The sequence below is a fragment of the Candoia aspera genome, chromosome 14 (genome assembly GCF_035149785.1).
Source record: "Candoia aspera isolate rCanAsp1 chromosome 14, rCanAsp1.hap2, whole genome shotgun sequence".
NCBI classification, from domain to species: domain Eukaryota; kingdom Metazoa; phylum Chordata; class Lepidosauria; order Squamata; family Boidae; genus Candoia; species Candoia aspera.
Window position 1 is genome coordinate 3,971,348 of NC_086166.1, and position 18,458 is coordinate 3,989,805.

The window sequence follows — 18,458 nt, forward strand, 5'->3', positions numbered from 1 at the left end:
TTTAGAATGCATTTCACGGGCCTGTGGTCTCTGATTATTGATTTATTTGAAAAATTGATATAGCCACCCCTTGTATACATAAACTCTGGGCAGCTAGCAGCAACAAGCAATAAGATTGGTTCTTCCTTTCATGGATTTCCGCAGAATAAAATCTGAGCTCTGAGATAATCAAGGTTTGATCCAGACCGGTGAAGTTGTCTTATGCCAGATCAGGCTTTTTATGACTGGTTAGCGTCGCGAAAATGGCGTCCCCCCCAAGGGTCAGACACGACTCGGTGCTTGCACAGGGGACCTCTCACCTTTCACCTTTCATAGCTCAAGAATGCCCATTCTTAGTATCTCTATGGGCTCTGCCACTGGTTATCTTTCCCCTCACTTGCTTCCTGTATGTCTTGTCTTCTAAACCTAAGATGGCCATAATTGAACCTAGCCTGTTTAACATGGCTCTGCGGGGAAAGTTTATTTCTGGAGCCTGCAAGAGGAGAAAAAACCTGCCTACACCCATTCTAGCTTTCTACAGGTATTGGCTACTCCATCCAACAGGAATTCTGTAGCCCAGCATCTTCCAGTCAGCTCCGGCCTCTTTCTTCCACCTGGAGATGCCAGGGAGTGGATCCAGGTTCTTCTGTCTCCAAGACCACGCTCTGTCCTCCGTGAAGACAGAGATCCAGAGCGAGCCATTTCCAGCCCAGCGCGGCAGAGTCATAGAGGGCCGTCAGTTGTGTAACAGCATGCAAGGGGTCGTGTGCACTAAGGGCACGCGTTATTATCTGAATTGAAGCCGGTGGTAAATCTCAGCTCAGAGGTGGCTTCCACAGCAACCACTCAGGGAATATTCCTCTGAAGTGATCAGCGACAATCACCAAACCCTCTCTCTCCTTGCTGCTTTTGTAGATGAAGGCTTGTGGGACCTGTTCGTGAAGGACATCCCTCGCAGTGCCACGTCCTACACGGTCAGCCTGGACAAGCTTAAAGAAGGCGTGAGCTATCAGTTCCGGGTGGTGGCAGTGAATGAGTTCGGATACGGAGAACCCAGCGCAGCTTCTGTAGCCATCTCAGGTTGGTAAACTGCATTTAGCATTTCCTTGGAAACTTGGGAAAGTCTTTATCGGTGGAAGATTAACATCTGAGCACTTGAGTAGAAGCATAGATGCAACCCTAGGTAAAGGTAAAGGTTTCCCTTGACATGAAGTCTAGTCGTGTCCGACTCTAGGGGGCGGTGCTCATCTCCGTTTCAAAGCCGAAGAGCCGGCGTTTGTCCGTAGACACTTCCTCCGTGGTCATGTGACCGGCATGACTAAACGGAACACCCTTACCTGCCCACCGAAGCGGTACCGGCTTTTTTTTGAGCGGGGGCTTTTTTAAACTGAGGAACCAGGTACGGTAAAGTTAAAGATTCTCTTGAATCAAACTTGATTTCTGGTCTCTGCATGGACACATCCATGGTGTTTTCTCAGCAACAATGCAGAAGTAGCTTGCATTGTCTTCTGGGGTGTTTTTAATTCCAGATTCTACAGCTCTGGGGTCCTCTTCTGGTCTCCCGTCCAAGAATTGCTCAGCTCCAACCCTGCTCAGCTTTTTCAAGGTCAGCAAAGCTGGCTACGTCCTGCCCCTGGAGCAGGATATACCCCTGCATATATTTTGATGGGGGGCAAAACATCAACAGAGAGACGCCTCCAGCCCACCCAAACATCTATTTTGGTGGTGCATTTCACAGCTTCTTCCTGGCAGCAACTGGTATCTCCCTGCAAAATGCCCTGCTCAGATCTTGCCTCATATTAGCTGAGAATCTCTTTTTTGACTTGCTTTGGAGAGGCATTTCTCAGAATGCTGCTTCAGCGAGGGGGAGAGGGAGAAAAAATACTTCTTAAAAAAAGCTTCATAGTTCAAAACGGTGGCACCTGGGGAGGAATTCAAATGGTTTTGCAGGCCCAGGGAGTGTTCTTCTTTTCTCATCTCTCTCTGCTGCTGCAAGATGCAAGAGGGTAATCAAAAGTGGCAGTGAGATGCCATCATCATCATAATTGTCACCTTCATTTCCTTCTCCGTCCCTGAATAGCTTACGTTTGGCCCTCTCAGAAGGGAGGAGAGTTCCCGTTCGGAGCCACTCTCTTGCTTCCCACAAGGAAAAGTGGACAAGGGGCTTAGTGATGGGATGACACGGACATTTTACTCCAGTTGCAATGATCTGGTGCTTCCTTTAAGCCAGCTCTTGTTCTCCTCAGCCAATAATTCCCAGTTTGTCTGCTTGAGCAGAGCTATTTAATGTCATGTAGCAATGCTCCCTCTAGATGAACTTTTGAAAAGAAAGTTGCTTGAAAACCCCCAGAATAAGGGACACCAGGCACAGTAGCTTCCAATGGTCTAGGAGAGCAGCCTCTTTCAGTTATCAATTAAGCCAACCCTGAGCATCGCCTGTCATTTCCATAGCCACAGTTTAGTTTAGAGGTTGATTCTTTGTTCCTTGTCAGATTCTTTGGAAGGCATCAGAAACTGGGTCTCATAAAGTAGGAAGCATGAGTGAAATAGGCTCCTTGGCTGCATTCTTCTTCAATTTGGAGATGGAGATGCAGGCATTCTCATCTGAAGGTAGCAAACAAACACTTGGAGCAGGAAATGCAGGTCACTCGCTCTTCCAGCCCCCCTTTCGTAAGAGTTTGGTTGAAGTATTTGGAGTTCTGCTTCCCTAAAATCATATTTTCTTTTCCACTTCTAGTCTGCTTTGTGGAAACAGTGTGTTCGTCACCTTGAGAAGAAGGTCAACGGTCAATACCATACCTTAGCCCAGTTCAGACATTACAAGAAGCCATTGTTCCATCCTATGGAAGAGAACTTTGGACCCATGTACACCCTCCCATTGCTTTCTATTCTCCTTCATGACGTCTAAGTTTATATATTAAATCCTGCCTCATTCTCAAAGGGTCAACACTTATACCTGCTTGGAACATTGTAAATCTACTTTATGACAATCATGTGAGAAATACTGTTGAGGGCAGAAAGAAAATTGCCCTCTTCTGTAGGTTTATTGGGGAGTAGTCCTTGTTGACTTTGTCAAAAGGAAGATGTTCTTATTTTATTTATTTATTTATTTATTTATTTATTTATTTATTTACACACACACATGCAGTATATATACTTATTTATTGATACAAAAAAGTGCATTATGCTTCTTTGTGATTCCTCTTTGTTTCTTGAAATGGTATTTATTGCTGCTTATTTGATACATTGCGAAACACTCAACAGCAGCTGAAGTAGATCTGGAACTCTCTTAGTTGAAAGCAGATGCCTTCAGGGTCTGCCCAGTCCCCATCCGAAATCAGCCATTTATTTGTAGAGATCCATGGTTGGGTTGCAGTGTCCTCCCTGAGTCCCTCCCATTCTTGGCTTTTAAGATAAATTTGTGTTTTCGAGGGAAAGAAGCAGATGCCTAAATGAGGTGAGTTGGGGTAAAATGTGTGTTCCAGCTGATCCCCAAACCTTGTTGGTCCTTCTCCCCTACAGCTCACGCAGGATCTCCTTTCTATGAAGAATGGTGGTTCTTGCTTGTGATGGCACTCTGCAGCCTCATTCTCATCCTGCTGGTCGTCTTTGCACTGATCTTGCACAACCAGACTAAGAAGTATCAAGACAGCAACGCAGGTGGGATATCCTCTCCATTCCCCATGCCTTGGGCCCCCCAGCCTGTGTGACAAACCGGCAAATAATACTTCCTAGTAAAATCAGAGGCTTGAGAGCCGATGGGTTAGAAGATTGAGTTGGGACTAAGGACCCTAAGCGTCAAGTCCCTACTTGACTGTTGCACTTGCTGGGTGACTTTGAGTCAGTCCCTATCTCCTAGTCCAGCCTACCGCACAGTGTTGTTTTTGGGAGGATAAAAATGAAGAATGATCCCAAGGACACCATCTTGAGCTCCTTTGAGGAAAGGAGGACTATAAAATTTAGAAAGAGATAAATACAAGGAACTATCTATCCTATTGCCTGCCTTGGAACAGAGATGGTGTCTGATTCTTACATGCCGCAGGTGACGATTAAAATTGGGGCACCCTTCCCCCAACTGGCATATTGGCAAGAAGCATTCCCACGCATCTCTTTTTCTTCCAGGTTGCATTTCTATTTGCGGGGCATTGCAGAAATGTTCTCCCACTTTTAGCCTGAAACAGTGTGACCTGTTTTGTCAGCCTGTTCCAAGCTTGATATTTTACTGAGTGGAGCCCCTAATTGGAAGCTTTTCCATTTAAAAAAAAAAAAGTGGGGTGGGGGCAAAGAAAGGGCATTGGCCCAATTCTGGCTAAGTGTCAGAAATGAATTTGAATTCCTATATTCTGGTATCTTCTAACAATCAAACTTTCATTTGGTCAAGGATTGGAAAATAACAAAAACTTAACAGAATTTGAAATAAAATGTGATCACTATGTAGAAGGGCCTTTGCACAGCTTCGTGTTGCGCACCAATTACGCCCTTTCCTAGATCGGGAGGCCCTTCGAACAGTCACTCATGCCCTTGCAATGCACCCTACATGGGGCTACCCTTGAAGAGTATCCGGAAGCTTCAGCTGGTTCAGAATGCGGCTGCGCGGGCTATTTTTGGTGCCCCTAGAAGGGCACATGTAACACCTTTGCTGCGCGAGCTGCATTGGATACCAGTCTGCTTCTGAGTCCAGTTCAAGGTGTTGGTCATCACCTATAAATCCCTACATGGCATGGGACCAGGTTACCTAAGGGACCGCCTCTTCCCTGTTTCATCAGCCCACCCCACCCGATCATGCAGAGGGGGCATGCTACGGGCCCCGTCGATAAGAGAATTCCATCTGGCGGGGTCCAGGAGGCGGGCCTTCTTGGCAGTAGTGCCCGCCCTTTGGAACATCTTGCCCCCGGAGGTGAGATTAGCCCCATCGCTCCCGGCCTTCCGGAGGGAGTTGAAGAGCTGGCTTGGGGCAGGGAGGAGAACAGTCATACTTGGGGCTGGCTAGTGCCTTGAAATGCCCCTCCTATACAATGACGGAATGAAACCACAGCCATCTGGATTGTATTATATTTGGTAGCTCTGTGAAATTGTTTTATAATGTGTTTTATATTGGAATTTTATTATATATTGTTTTATATTGTAAACCGCCCAGAGTTCCTCTGCTCAGAGGAGATGGGCAGTGACAATTTGATAAATAAATAAATAAATACAATGTACAATAAAAGTAAGATAATGTAATATATCCAGAGCACTGTCAAAGATCTAATTCAGTGTTCCTCAGCCTCAGCAACTTAAAGATGTGTGGACTTCAACTCCCAGAAGCATGCTGTCTAGGGAATTCTGGGAGTTAAAGTCCACACGTCTTAAAGTTGCTGAGGCTGAGGAACACTGATCTAATTCGTCTCCAGTCACAGCATAATGTACATTACAAAGACATTGGTTCTTGTTTGCTGCATTTGGTGTTTCAGTATGAGACAAAATGCTTGTGCCTCCTGGCATTGCCCCATGTCTGGCCCAGCCCCCAACTGTACACAATACTTTTGTCCTAAATTTTATCAGATGAAATTCTATAGCGTCAAAGGAGTATCCTTGTCTCGTATGCCTAATCCCAAGTGCCTGAGTTATCCTTACTGCAGGCTGAAGTGCCTGTTGAAAATTTGGGACCAGGGGTACATTCCTGAGTCCCTGAGTACCCTTAATAATCCCTGCAGGTCTTCTCTTCCACCTGTCTGCAAACCCAGACTCTCGGCCTGTTTCAGGGGGAGTTTAAATATTTATAGCTCAGCCCCCGAACTCTGTTTTCAGAGGTTTGCAAATCAATTTTTTGCCCTTTCCGCCTGAGACACAAAGTCTTTTCAAAAGCTGCCAATAGCATATGCCATTTCAATAACCTGTGTGCATCTGTGTGAGAGGCATCTTAACTCTTTGAGGCTGAAAAACAGGGTCCCCCCCCCAGAATGTAGAACAAGCAGCAAGCACTCCTGGCCACCATGATGTCCTCCTCCTGGCCACCATGATGTGGCCCAGTAGGTTCAAGATTTTGTGCCGAGCGTTTGTATATGTCAGTGATAAAGAACCACCAAGGAAAACTTTCTTCAGAAGACTCCACAATTCCCAGTTAAAGACTGATATTATCCCATTCCCTCCCCCCAAGTATAAATTCACTTCTACTAAGTGTTAGTAAATCAGGTTTCATTCATCTGGGATTTGAAATGTTTGAATGCCATGGCATTTTATCGAGCTAATGCTATTTTAAATTCCTCTGCGCAATGCACTCTCCCTTTGGAGGACAGACATGAAAGGGCAGGTTTGACCTCCACCTTTTGCAGAGCCTTTGTGTGATGTGGCTGCAGAAGCTGGGCAGGAAATATTTTCCTGAAGCCGGGGAAGTTGATGGCGGACCGAGGATGGGAGCGCTCCATAAGAGAATTGGAGCTCAGACCTAACCAGTCCTTTGGGTTGATATTACAAAGCAGAGACCAGAAGTCTCAGGCATGTCTTATAAGTTGCAGAGCCCCTGTGCAGGATCCTGAAAGCTATCCTGGCATTTGTGATCAGGCTGGGAAAACCCAAGCGTAATGGATATGCGGTTGTAATCAGAGAGACCCCTCCAGCAGGCCACCTAGAGTTCTTAGGAGTTCTTCTAAACAGATGGTTTTCTGGCGCACCTTTGTACGGTTCCTCTTCAGTGGATGTTTTTGGAAAGAAAAAAGATGGGAACATTAATGGGAAATACAAGAGGAGATTACAAGGGGGAGATGTTAGCAACATTGCTCTCTCCTGTAATCTTCCACAGCCCAAGAAAGGAGATTAAAGGATAAATTTCAGAGGGAGGCGCCAGCCAAAGGCAACTATGCTAAGGACTAAATGCATACCTTACTTTTCTTGCTCACCTTGGATTGTAAGAGCAGAGGGAAAAGTGGGGGGCGGGGTGCAGCAGTTGAGGCCTGAGCTACAACTCTCCAAAGGCATTCTACATCGTGGGCTTGCGTGCTTAATCCTCTGGATATCCTCTCATGTGACCAACCAACAAGCTGTTGACCACGCATGACCACCTACTGTAGAAACTGTGTCCTCAAAGAACGTTTTAGTGGTCAGGATTCCATCTGGTTGTCCAGAATGTGTGTGTGTATGCACGTGTGTGTGTGTGTTTAGTCTTAGTGCCCCCTCCCCAACAGAAAACCTCCCAGGGATATTGAGTTTCAACCCCTGCAAGCCGTAAGCTATCTTAGTCCTTTATCGCAATGTGATCTCTTGGCATAGACGTTCACACAACTGATAGGGAAACAGGCAGAACTACTGTAGGCCCCAACAACATACCTTTCTTGAACACAAGGCCCACTGGACATGAGCAAGACTTACTTCCCAAAAGACATGCATGCCACTGCAGCATTAAGCTCCTGTGTTGGGGCCATGAACATTTTCAGGGCAGGAGACCTTTTCTCTCCAGGACCCACAGAGAGAACGGTCTGCATGGGATGATCACCTGGATGGGAAAATGGGTCAGGCCACCTCAGGCTGCAAAAATGGGATGCCTTTTTAAAAGAGTTTCCCACATTAGAAACCAAAAACCTCCCTGGAAGTTAAAGGTACATTAGGGAGAAAATTCTAGCCTACTTTTCAGTTTACAGGAGAGTATTTAAACAGAAACAAAAACAAAAGTATGTTCAGAAATAGAATTGTGCTCATCCACTCTGAAGGGAGGTTGTGATTTCTTTTACTATCTCTAGATGTTGCGCTAAGCGTTTCTCTCTCCAGTTTGCCTCATGGTCACCATATTTGATTCCCAGTGAATTTAGTGGAAATAATTTCTCAGTGAACACCAACAGATTTGGGCTGCAAAGCCGTAATCCTAAAGTTACTTCCTTGGGGACAAATCTCACTGAAATCAATGGAGCTTTTCTTTTAAGCTGCCTTGAATGGGGCTACATGAGATTTGAAAGTATATTTTGTGTTCTCGGGACACCCAAGGTGAAATGACCTGCAAAGTCTGAAAACATCAGTGCTTAATCTTTGCTTTACATTGTGCTCCAGATACCTCTGTTAGATGAAGAAATCTATATATTCGTTGGAAAGGGTTTGTTTCCCTCTCCCAGCCCTGCAAAAAGGCCCAAACAAATGAAAAACACCTACCATATAAAAGAAAAAAAATGAAACTACTAAAGTTTCCTCAATAAAAGTTAGCACGTGGACATCATTTGTAAAAATGCTTGCAGTACTCTAATAACTGTAACAAATTTGCAGGACAGGGTGTCCTACTGTCTCCTAGTGCTTATGTTAAAAGAAATTGGTTATCTCAAAAATGATGGTTCTTTCTCTGTTTCCACACAGAACCAGGGAAGGGCCTACGCCTTCGCTCATTCTGTCGCCATTTGTCCCCAGGAAAAAATGCATCCAACGTGGAGGAATCTGTCACTCTGGATAATGGGGGGTTTACATCTCTGGAGCTCAACAGCCGGCATCTCAATGTCAAAAACACTTTCTCGAAGAAGAATGGGACAAGGTAAGATGGCACCAGCCCCATCCAGAATCCAGGCAAACACACAAAATCTGGAGCAGGATAGGATTAGCTACGCATATTCACCTGGAAGGCTGGGAGGAAAAATACCCCAGATTCTGGAGCAAAAGTACATGTGAAGGCTCTGACTCCTTTGCACTGCAGTGGGCAATCATGGGTTGCACTTCTTGTCCACAGTAAAAAAAAAGTCTAATCTAGCTGAGTTGCATCTAAGAGCCTTCTGTCAAGTCAAGCCGAGTGCTGATTCAGGAGTTAAGTGTCCGGAAGCTGTGATTGACCACTACCGTCTGGTGTGAAGTCTTGATACATATTGTCAAACATCCTAATGTGTTGAGCTTAAGCTGTTTTTAATTTCCCCATCAAGATAATTCAAAATCTGGTCAGCTCCATGAAGGTTGGTGAATCACCTGAATTGGTCTACAAAGGCGCAGAAGGATACAGATCTCTATTATGACCCGTTGGCTGCATAGTCTTGCAGTTGCATTGGAAAGCTTGATTATATAACATTTATAACATACAGAAGCATAAGTATAAATGAAGTTAGGGAGTTTGGGAAAAAAAATCAGAGCAACATGCATGAGGCTTGTTCATCCAACTTCAGATCTGGGAATTTCTCTCTGCAGAAATATTTTAAGGAGTGCATAGATATAGTTGACGCTTGCAAGTACCTTTTTTTTCAGAAATGAAAAGAACCTGCCTCACAGCTTTTATTGTAACAGACACTTTATATAGAGATAGATGGTGGTGGATAAGTCCTATCTGTCTGACAGAATCAAAAGCCACCCCAAACTTAGTTTTGTCTTCTTTAATGGATCCAGATCACCACCTCGTCCAAGCCCTGGAGGTCTACATTATTCCGACGAGGACATCTGCAATAAGTACAACGGAGCCGTGCTGGCAGAGAGCATCGCCCTTACTGAAAAACCCTTGGATGCTTCAGAATCAGAAGTGAGTTGATAGCCCAGCTGTTGGAGGAATCGTGTTAAGATGGCAGTGAAGGTTTGCCTGGGATTGCTACTGCAGTAGGCAAGTTGTGTCAGGAAATGGAGGAGTGGGATAAGCAGACGAGGAGGAGGTGGGTAAAGGTAAAGGAGAAATCTGTCTACAGCTTGATAGAATCTCACAGAAGTCTATGACAAAAGGTCCTATCAGCTTTTACGGTCTCTTGAGAAAGAAGGGAGCCCAAACTAGGAAGCAAAAACGTCAAGGCATCGACTAAGTAAGGATTATGAGAGCATCGTCAACGGGAAGATTGTGCTATCCTGCTCCACTGGGCCATGGATTTGTATCTAGCAAATCATTGCTTCAGGGGATCTCGTTGTTCTGGAAATATTTCACTCTTTATTCTTTCAGTGCCTAGCATGGCCCTCTAGCACATACCAACCCCTGCTGAGTCAGGCAACTCTCCATAATGTTTCTGACAGCAGATTATCTCATTTGCATTAAATGGGCTATTCGGTCAAAATTAGGCATTCCACAGCAAACACAGGATTTTGTAACTAGCAAAGCAAAAGCATCCAGGGAGACGTGATCCAGATGCACATGTCACAGTAAAAACAGACCACTGGTGCACACCTTGTATAGAATCTGCCTGGAAGTCAGAGAAAGATGAATGCTACCAAGCAGCCATTTTTTAAAAATAGGGCTACCGTATCTGGGCTGCAAGACAAGGAGTAGAGTTAAGCGCTTTTGGTATCTCTCATAATCACCCAAATTTTCTTGCAGCCTAGTTTTTCTGGAGCACTTGGCCAGGTACCTGCATGGTCCTCATCTGGCCCTAGCCATAGTCCTCCACCAAGCAAGCAGGGGTCATTCCTTTCCGCTCTCTCTGTTTCTACCCAATGGAGCCATAACAGGGAGAGCTGAGGGGTTTCTTTCTAATGTCAGATTTGGAAGCTTCACCGCTGTCTCCTTTCTACTCCAACTTTAAACCATTTTCCATGTAACACAATATCAACTTGAAAGCCTCAAGATGACAAGGCAGGGTGACCCCTCCCTTCTCAACACAAAGCCTGCCTTTCCATCTCCGGATCTGAAATGCCAGGTTGTGAAAGAGAAATGCAATCAATCAACGTAAATGTCAGAGGAATGTTGATTAGGGACCCCCTGCTTCGCCAGTCTTGCAGAGAAGACCCTCTTGGGCTGACGATCTTGAAGAGAAAGACTTTGACAGGTTAGGACGTCACCTGGGCTCTCTGCAATCCCTCCTCCTGGTGTGGAGTTCACCTACACCTTTCTATCAAATAAAGAACTGACTCAGATTAAAATTGGTGTGGGGAGGGGCCCGGTTTGTCAGATTCCTCCCTGACTCTGCTGCCATTACCCACAATATTGAGCAAAGTTGATGGTTCTTAATAAATATCCCTGGCTCACAGGGCCAAGGATGTCGTAGGCGTTCTTTCGAGTTTTGCCTCTATCCCAAACTATTGCCAAATATTAGGTAGTGACACAGAGCAGTTTGCTCATCCTTGCAAAACCGCCCAGCTAAGCCTCTTTCCATAGCAAAGTCTCCCTCTAAAGCGGGGGGGGGGGAAATGGAACAATTTGCCCCTCCTTCCTTTTCCTTTCAGTCCTGGGGGGAGCAGCAATCTTGCGGAACTGTCCCCTTCCTTTCCTCCGTCTCCCCCAATTAAACTTCCTTAGAAGTCCGAAAGGGGAGGAATGACGAAGATCAGCCGTCCAGGCAAGGGGCACTTCTGTCATTTCCTGCCTCCTGGGCTTCAAGGTGCCTTCTGTATTCTGAAGAAGCCGTTTCGGGCGTGGCGAATGTTGTGGCCCAGCGGAATTGTGAGCTTGTCTTAGGATGGGACACTTTGGAAGTGTTTTCAAAGCGCTCCGATTTTCTAATGAAGAAAACAAACTGCTTTGTAGCAGATGGGGCAAAGCCAGGCATCCAAAGTATATCATGCCTGAGGAGGTGGAAAGTTGTACGAAAAATGGGTCCAAGCCTGAAGAGAGAAGAGAGGGAGGGAGGGAGGGAGGGAGGGAGGGAGGGAGGAAGGAAGGAAGGAGGTTCAATTCCTCTGATGGACTGAAACATACAGACCATCTTCCAAAGTGGAAGGCCTTAAGGAAGGCAAAGCAGGAACACTCACACTTTTTGAGCCTAATTGTTAAACCCTCTGTATTGTCCTCACAATTTAGCATGAGACACAGCAGCATCACTATTTATGACAGATCAGAGCAGGGAGGCAGGATTTTACAGACTTTTTAAATAGCTCCCAATATGGTTGAGGTCAGTGTTGATACAAGCTGTGAAAAGCTGTGAGAAATGTTATTTACCATGAACCGTCTTATGTTTAGATTAGCTGTTCCATCAGCTTAACTCATTCCCATCTTCCTTGCCAGATGTTTCCTAATATCTGATCAAACGTTATCCACAAGGGAAGTCCAAGAGAAGAGTGACCTTCTCAGCCTCATGTGGGCACTTAGGGGCTTTTACTGCAAAATGATGCACCATTTGCCTGCCTCTTATTTTCTCTTCCACAAGCTTTTCCTGCTGATGTTTGTAACTGGGAGAAGCCCTTGCCAGGGGCCAGACAGCAGCACAGCTTGGGAAGGTGTTCCCCGAGATAAATGTCTGTGGGGAATTGCATCATCTCTGTTGAAACCCTGTTAAGACCCAGCTTGGCTAAGAGATCAGGAAAAACAGCAGCATCGAAAATATTACGAGCTTAACTTTCTGGCAAGGAGAATCCAGGAAGAACCAGGATCAGCAAAGGGGGCTGAGAGAGAAGATTAATTGTCTCCTCAGCCGCATTTCTGCTGAGGCTTCCCTCCTGGTCACCTGCCTTTCACCTCTTGTTAATTATCTTTGGCAGCCTGCTGCTTTTGGCTGCCCTCTGACCATGCTGCTGGGGAGTGACAGCATTCCTTGTACCATCTCCGGCCCTTCCCTGTGATGTCTGCACATTATCTCGCGATTATGCTCACAGCAGCTCTGTTCTTCTGTCTGTGACACCCTGGAATCAAAACCTGCCATTACACAGTGTGCGGGGCATAAGTACACATGTTGCCGGGCCACTTCCGTTACTCACGTCAGGAGTTCCACATGCCCGAGAGCGCATAATACCCACCTCCTGGCTGAGGTGATTTCTGTAGGCAAAGCAAAGAGAGGTGAAGATCACCAAAGCATGTCTGTTCTCTCATTAAACCCTTTCCTTGCCCATGACGTCAAGGAAGCCATAACTCAGAGCCCACCCAGCCACCCATTATCCAGCCTGTCCCCATTAGCCCTTTGATGCCTGCTGGTTTCCCATGACTCAGGCTTGGAGGAGATAGTAATGGTCACAAAGGTAGCAGAAAAGAACAGTTACAACTTCTTTTGATCATTCTGGAGAAGAGGCTGGCTCAACGTAACCTTCCTTTTTTGAAAAATATTGGATCTTTTCATCCTGGTTTTTTTGGGGGGTGGGGTTGAGGGGGAGATGACTGGGTTTGGGCTGGTTTTTCTCCTCTTCTTGAGTTTCAGGAGGGAAATGAACTTTTGCTTGCCCAAGGATTCCAACCCTTCCACTTTTATGGAGGAAGGAGAGGATGCAGTGAACTCACCATCTCATTTCCAGCAGAGCTTGGCAGATATTTTTTCCTGGAGCAGCCAAACTTATTTCAGCTTGTCGGAGAGCAGTTTTTTCTTTGACTTTTGGCGCAGAAGATGTGATTGAGTGCCAGAATATTCGAGGCCAGAATCTTCTTAATCTGCTTTTCCTTTAGACTTTAATCCCCCCCCCTTTTTTTTTTTTAAATGACCTCTGCATCAGATACATACTTCTGTACAAATCCATGACATGCGGAGCCTGGCTCCAACAAGCTGCAACGGCTGTTCACACAGTCTCTTGACCAACATTGCCCATGTTCTGTTTTAAAAGGCACGTGTAGGAAACTGGATCTAAATCATGTCCCCGTTTTGTAGCTTTTAGTCAAAAACGTACCTCGTTTTTTCTTTTTTTTAAAAAAGACTGTCCTCTGAAACAGTCTGGAGCTATGATGTAGACAGACACATATAAATATCTTGGCGGGGACTCAGAGGTGTGGAGAGCTCTCATTGTAGTGGAATTAGGATTCATCTAATTTTGCTTATGGACGATGGATGAGTTCCAAGACAAATGTGACTTCCTGTACTTACTCGTGAGGTGGGGGAAATATTTGCCCTGGGAAAACCCAAGAGAATCAGCAGGATTGACACTGGACAGCATTCGCCTGCCTGCCTCTTCGCTCCTTCAGTTTCCCCCCTCCCTGCCATACCGAGATAACTGCTTTGGAAGTACCTGTGAGAGGGTGTATCTAGTCCTGCCCTGAATCCAGCATTGATCCCCTGCAAGTTGCCCTCCTGTCAAGTCAGTGGTGGTGGGCAAACATTTTGGATGCCCTCCAAGAAGAATTTTAATGAGGTTAAGCCAATCACATCAATAATGCTTGTTTCTGTCAAGTGCAGAGAGTGCAAATAGGGAAACACTGGCTGAGAGAGATGGAAAGAAATCTCATTCATGTTATTATTAAAGATCGTAAGTGCCTGGCCACGCACTGCATACCATAAAGCCTATTCTCTAAAGTTCATTCTTCCACAGTTCCATGGCTCTAGGCCGTCTAAGAACATCAACCCCAAAACAAATGCATTTGGGGCTGATTAAGAACCCAGGTGCCTTGCCTTTAGTCCACACTGGAGTGGCAAAACTACCAGAATCTTGCATTCTTATATATCGCAAATCCCCGAAATTGCAGAATGTATCAGTCCTAGGAAGGGAAGGGCTGAAGGGAGCAGGTGGAAGCAAAGTGAGGTAAAGTGTTTTTCTTCTGTTGCCTTTTGAAAGGACTCAAACACACAGTCTCTCCTGCAATTATAAATAAAGGTACCCAATTCCTTTTCTCGGGCTGTTTCCAACTGAAATTTGACAGCTGCAATGCTTTTGAAATTCCCTGTAATGCCAGCCTTGAGTGACACTGGCCCAGGGCGCTCCAATTTGTCCCCTTACAGCCTTTGTTTCTTCCAGCTGACCAGTAAAAAATACTTGAAATTGTTGGGCATTTTCTCCTTTTTGTGGCTTCCCAGGCATCGGTGCACCTTTGCCGGTCAATTTCCAATCTTACCTGAGTGCCCAATCAAATTCCAGGCTGCTGCTGTTGCCCTGGCAACCGCCGGGCAGCTGCAAGGATGGGCCTTGCTGCACCGCAGAGGCAAAGCGGCCCTGCAGCATTTCCACTTAGTCAATAGTTGGAAGTCATTAAAAGGAGTGTGCGCCTCCTGAGCCATAAGCCAGGTGTAGAGGCCATTTGGCTAATAATGGGGGGCTGCGGGGGGAAGAAAATTTGGAGGGGCTCAGGTTCAGACCACAGGTATTGGAGCAAGCCTAATCCTTGGAGCTGGGGGTTGCCAACCAGCCTGCTGTCCACAAGCACCAGGGGAGATGGTAGACTGCCAACCTCAAGCTTGATGACTGCAGGGCAGATTCCAGCCCATCTGGAGGTCCTCAAGTTGGGGAAGCTAGTGGCTAGTGTAGTTCTTACCTGCTACATCCTCCCCCATTGGGGCTTCTCCATCTTCCACTGGGAAGGGGGCCCAAAGGCTCTTTTCCGGTCCTGGTTTCTGTTTGAAGCCAAGAGGGCCATCCTTGGCTTGTAAAAAGCTTCTGTTCTCAAGACGCTTCCACCTGGTTGACCATTCCTCGAGGGTAGCCTGCTACTGAATGGACAAGTAACCTCCTGGTAAAATGGTGATCCAGAGTGCCTCCCTTTTACTCCTGGATTATTGATTCCACTCTACCTTTCAGCCAAAGCTTTGGCAGCGTGTTTCTTTTTAGCAATAGCAGGGAGATGCAACGAGAAAGAAGCTGGGGGAAGTAGTAGTAAATGGGCTAGAGTTAGCCTCTTGGGTGGCTGGATTTCTCTTTGAATACTGCTGGATATAAAAATAGAAATTCCTAATCAGAATGGGACTCATTACTCCTCTGCTGGCATTTCCCTGCTGTGCATGTAAACCAAACAGGCAGAGTTGCAAGCCCCGGCGGATACCAGCTTTAACATCCTCTATGCTCCTTTTGGCTTTGGAGAACAGCTGAACAGGCTGGTTTTACAATAGGGGCAGGGGGGATTATGGACACCCACTCTTCCTTTAGCTCTTTCCAGGTAGCTGTAATTCCTAATTTGCATGCCAGTTTCCCCCCCTCCCCGGCCCTCAGTTTGCCTCCTTTTCTTACCTCATGGACCTCCATTCACTGCTGAAAGCTCTATGTAGGAGTTCTCATTATACCAGCAGCTGCATAGTGAAAATTGATTTTACGCATCTCAGACTGTATCTTCCAGATTTAGAGTTCTCAAATGTGTTTTTAACAACAGATAAAATAGAGAATGTCACACTTAAATATAATAAATTAAGCCCCCTGGACTGCCCAAATACCACTCTAAAGGACAACTATATAAGAAAGCTCTAGGGGGGATCAGCGCTGGCCCCATGGGTTGGGTTTCGATGCTGTTATAGGTGAGCAGAGAAAACAGCCTGAGATCTAACCATTGGACACAAGCCCTTGAGGTTTTTGGAGAGGGAAGCAAATCCAGTGGGTTTACAGATGAAATCTTACGACAGAACACCTTTTAAAAGATAAGTGAGACTCAGGGTGGATGCTCATACGGATTCCTCCTGAAACAGCAAAGATGGGACCAGGTTCCAGAGAAGGTACTGTACCTCCTTAAATATTTCTCTGGTCAGTCCAGCTGGCTGGATCAGCTTCCTTGGGGAAAGGTTGTGGTTCTCCTTAGAGTGTGTGTAAGTCCATTGAGATCCATCTACTGAAAACAAAAATGACATTCAGCTCAGTATGGTGAACATCCTGATCCACATCTGGGGGAGGTTTGAAGACCAACACAAGGTGGGATAAACAAGGCGCCCTGTTTCCTGCCACACTGAAGGTAAGGCATGGTGCCTCTTTCTTTCACGTGCCTGCAAATTTCTTGAATCCTGCACAAAAAAAGGTGAGTTTTAGGGGAACAAAGTATTTCATCTTCTCTGCAGGCTGAAGTGGAGCTGTCCCGTGGCCCTCCGACCTGCAGACTAGTGATTAAAAAGAGTGACAGTCACCTAGATATTAACAGATCCTTTCTCTCCAAAACCACAGGGGACAGATTCAGACTACGAAGATGAGCTGCCCAAGCATTCTTTTGTCAACCATTATATGAGCGACCCCACCTACTACAATTCATGGAAGCGGCAGCAAAAGGGCACAAAGCATTCAACGCCTTACAGGTATGAGGAACGTGTAGCAAGTGAGACAGAACCTTATTTCCAGACTGTTATCACCACACAGAGCTCAGGAGGGGTCTACACCCCAACAGGACCACCCGCTCCCGGCTCACGGACTCCAGTGACAGGGTTCTCTTCTTTCGTCTGACACCCGGAGAAAGAGCACTGACCTCAACTCAGTGGCCTGCCAAGTTTGGGTCAACAGCAGCCCATCCAGATGTGACTGGCAGGACAGATGCAGTGAACTAGGGGTATTTTTCTCTTATCAGGGTAGAATGGATGTTAATGTGAATGTCTTTTTTTTTTCAAGACAATCAACCCTTTAAGACATGGAGCTGATGAAGTTGAGTTTGCTTTGATTTCTCCCCCCCCCTCCCCTCTTTGAAAACCCCATAAATGATCAAAACCTGACCATTTTAACCACTTTGGAGTATGATTTAAAAGAATTTTTTTAAAAATAAAAATATGCTTTTGTAAGGTTGTCTGGGTTTTCTTTCCCCCTCCCCTTTTCCTTTCTCCAGCCAAGGAAGCCACTTCCATTCTTTTTGAATTAGGTAGCAATTTGGTAATGTAAATTAAGGTGACTCCAGGTTGTCTCCCAAAGATTCTCCCCAACTCTGAACAAGCAGAGTAATATGTCACACAAAAATAAAGGAAGGACCATTTTTAGGGATGGTTCTCTCACCTCGCTGCTTGCTTTGTTGAAGCACCATCTCAAGCGCTTAATTTTCAGATCCAGGTCCCTCCCGTTGCCTGCAAAGTTCATCCTTGTAGTTTATGATCGCCTTTCTCTTTTCTTCTATCTCGGTTCTTCTCTGGCAGGACTTGCTGCATTCCTAAAACCATTATCCCCTCTCCTGGCTTCTTGGAAGATGGGTTAGTGCAAGAGTACCATGGATAAAGTTCAGTGAGACCTGCTGAAGAAAGGCCCTTCTGAAGTGGGTCAATTTTGCTCTAACTCCTGGTCCTTGTAGGCTGCAGGTGCTAATGTCCATTATAAGTTTAAAGGGAGTGGGGGGAGAAGAACAGTCCTTTAACAAAGGTAGCATTTATGAGTGAGTTGGATGAGACTTCCAAGGTCTTCATAGGGGATTTTGCACTGAAAAGAAACCTAATCCCTTACCTCAGCTTTGCTACGCTTTCAACATTTTGTCTTACGATTCTTTAAAAATAAGGAAGGAAAGGCTACTTTTTAATATACCACATGTGTTTAAATTTTTTTTTAAACGTGCTTATTTTTAAAGTAGGAAGCTGTCATAACCAGCCGCGTTACCTTTTTTAGAAAAACTGGGTGTCGAACAGATGTCTTTTTTGCAAGGTTGTTCAGCTGCATACTTGAACAAAGCAGCCAGGAATCCCTCAACAATGCTCAAAGGGCTTTTGAAACCGAGGGATTACAAGCCGTCGCCTGCAGATCTGATACATGCTCTCTCTCAATCCTGTGGCTTGTGGCCCTTTCCACATGAGGTTCTTGGTTTGTTGTGGACTGCCCTGCTTGGACTCCAAAGGATGCAACAGCCCCTCCCTGTCAGGCCCCAATTATATGTGGTCCACTGGCCTCTGTATCAGAGGCAAGTTGTTCACCCCACTCAGACATCAGGCTTGGCGGACAATGGAGCCACTCACATCCAACAGAAAAGGATGCTGTAAACTATTTTGGTGTTAGCACTGCTTCTGACTTGGTTTGCTCTGGAATAAGCATTCAGACATAACAGCTGACCTGGTTTTCTTGGGGAGCTCCCA

At 45.8% G+C, this 18,458-nt stretch overlaps 1 protein-coding gene across 2 annotated transcripts in view; it reads left to right on the forward strand.

Moving 5' to 3' along the window:
• Window positions 1-17,206, forward strand: part of SDK1 (sidekick cell adhesion molecule 1) — a 369,862-nt gene extending 352,656 nt beyond the window's left edge. The window contains exons 40-44 of one of the 2 annotated variants that reach the window (XM_063315194.1): window positions 895-1,059; window positions 3,502-3,639; window positions 8,347-8,467; window positions 9,301-9,430; window positions 16,591-17,206. In XM_063315194.1, the coding sequence (XP_063171264.1) occupies window positions 895-1,059; window positions 3,502-3,639; window positions 8,347-8,467; window positions 9,301-9,430; window positions 16,591-16,863 (827 nt within the window). In that variant the 3' untranslated portion in view covers window positions 16,864-17,206. Of the gene's footprint in view, window positions 1-894; window positions 1,060-3,501; window positions 3,640-8,295; window positions 8,468-9,300; window positions 9,431-16,590 lie in introns of both variants that reach the window. The other variant, XM_063315193.1, reaches the window with a different exon arrangement.
• Window positions 17,207-18,458: the final 1,252 nt, after the last annotated feature.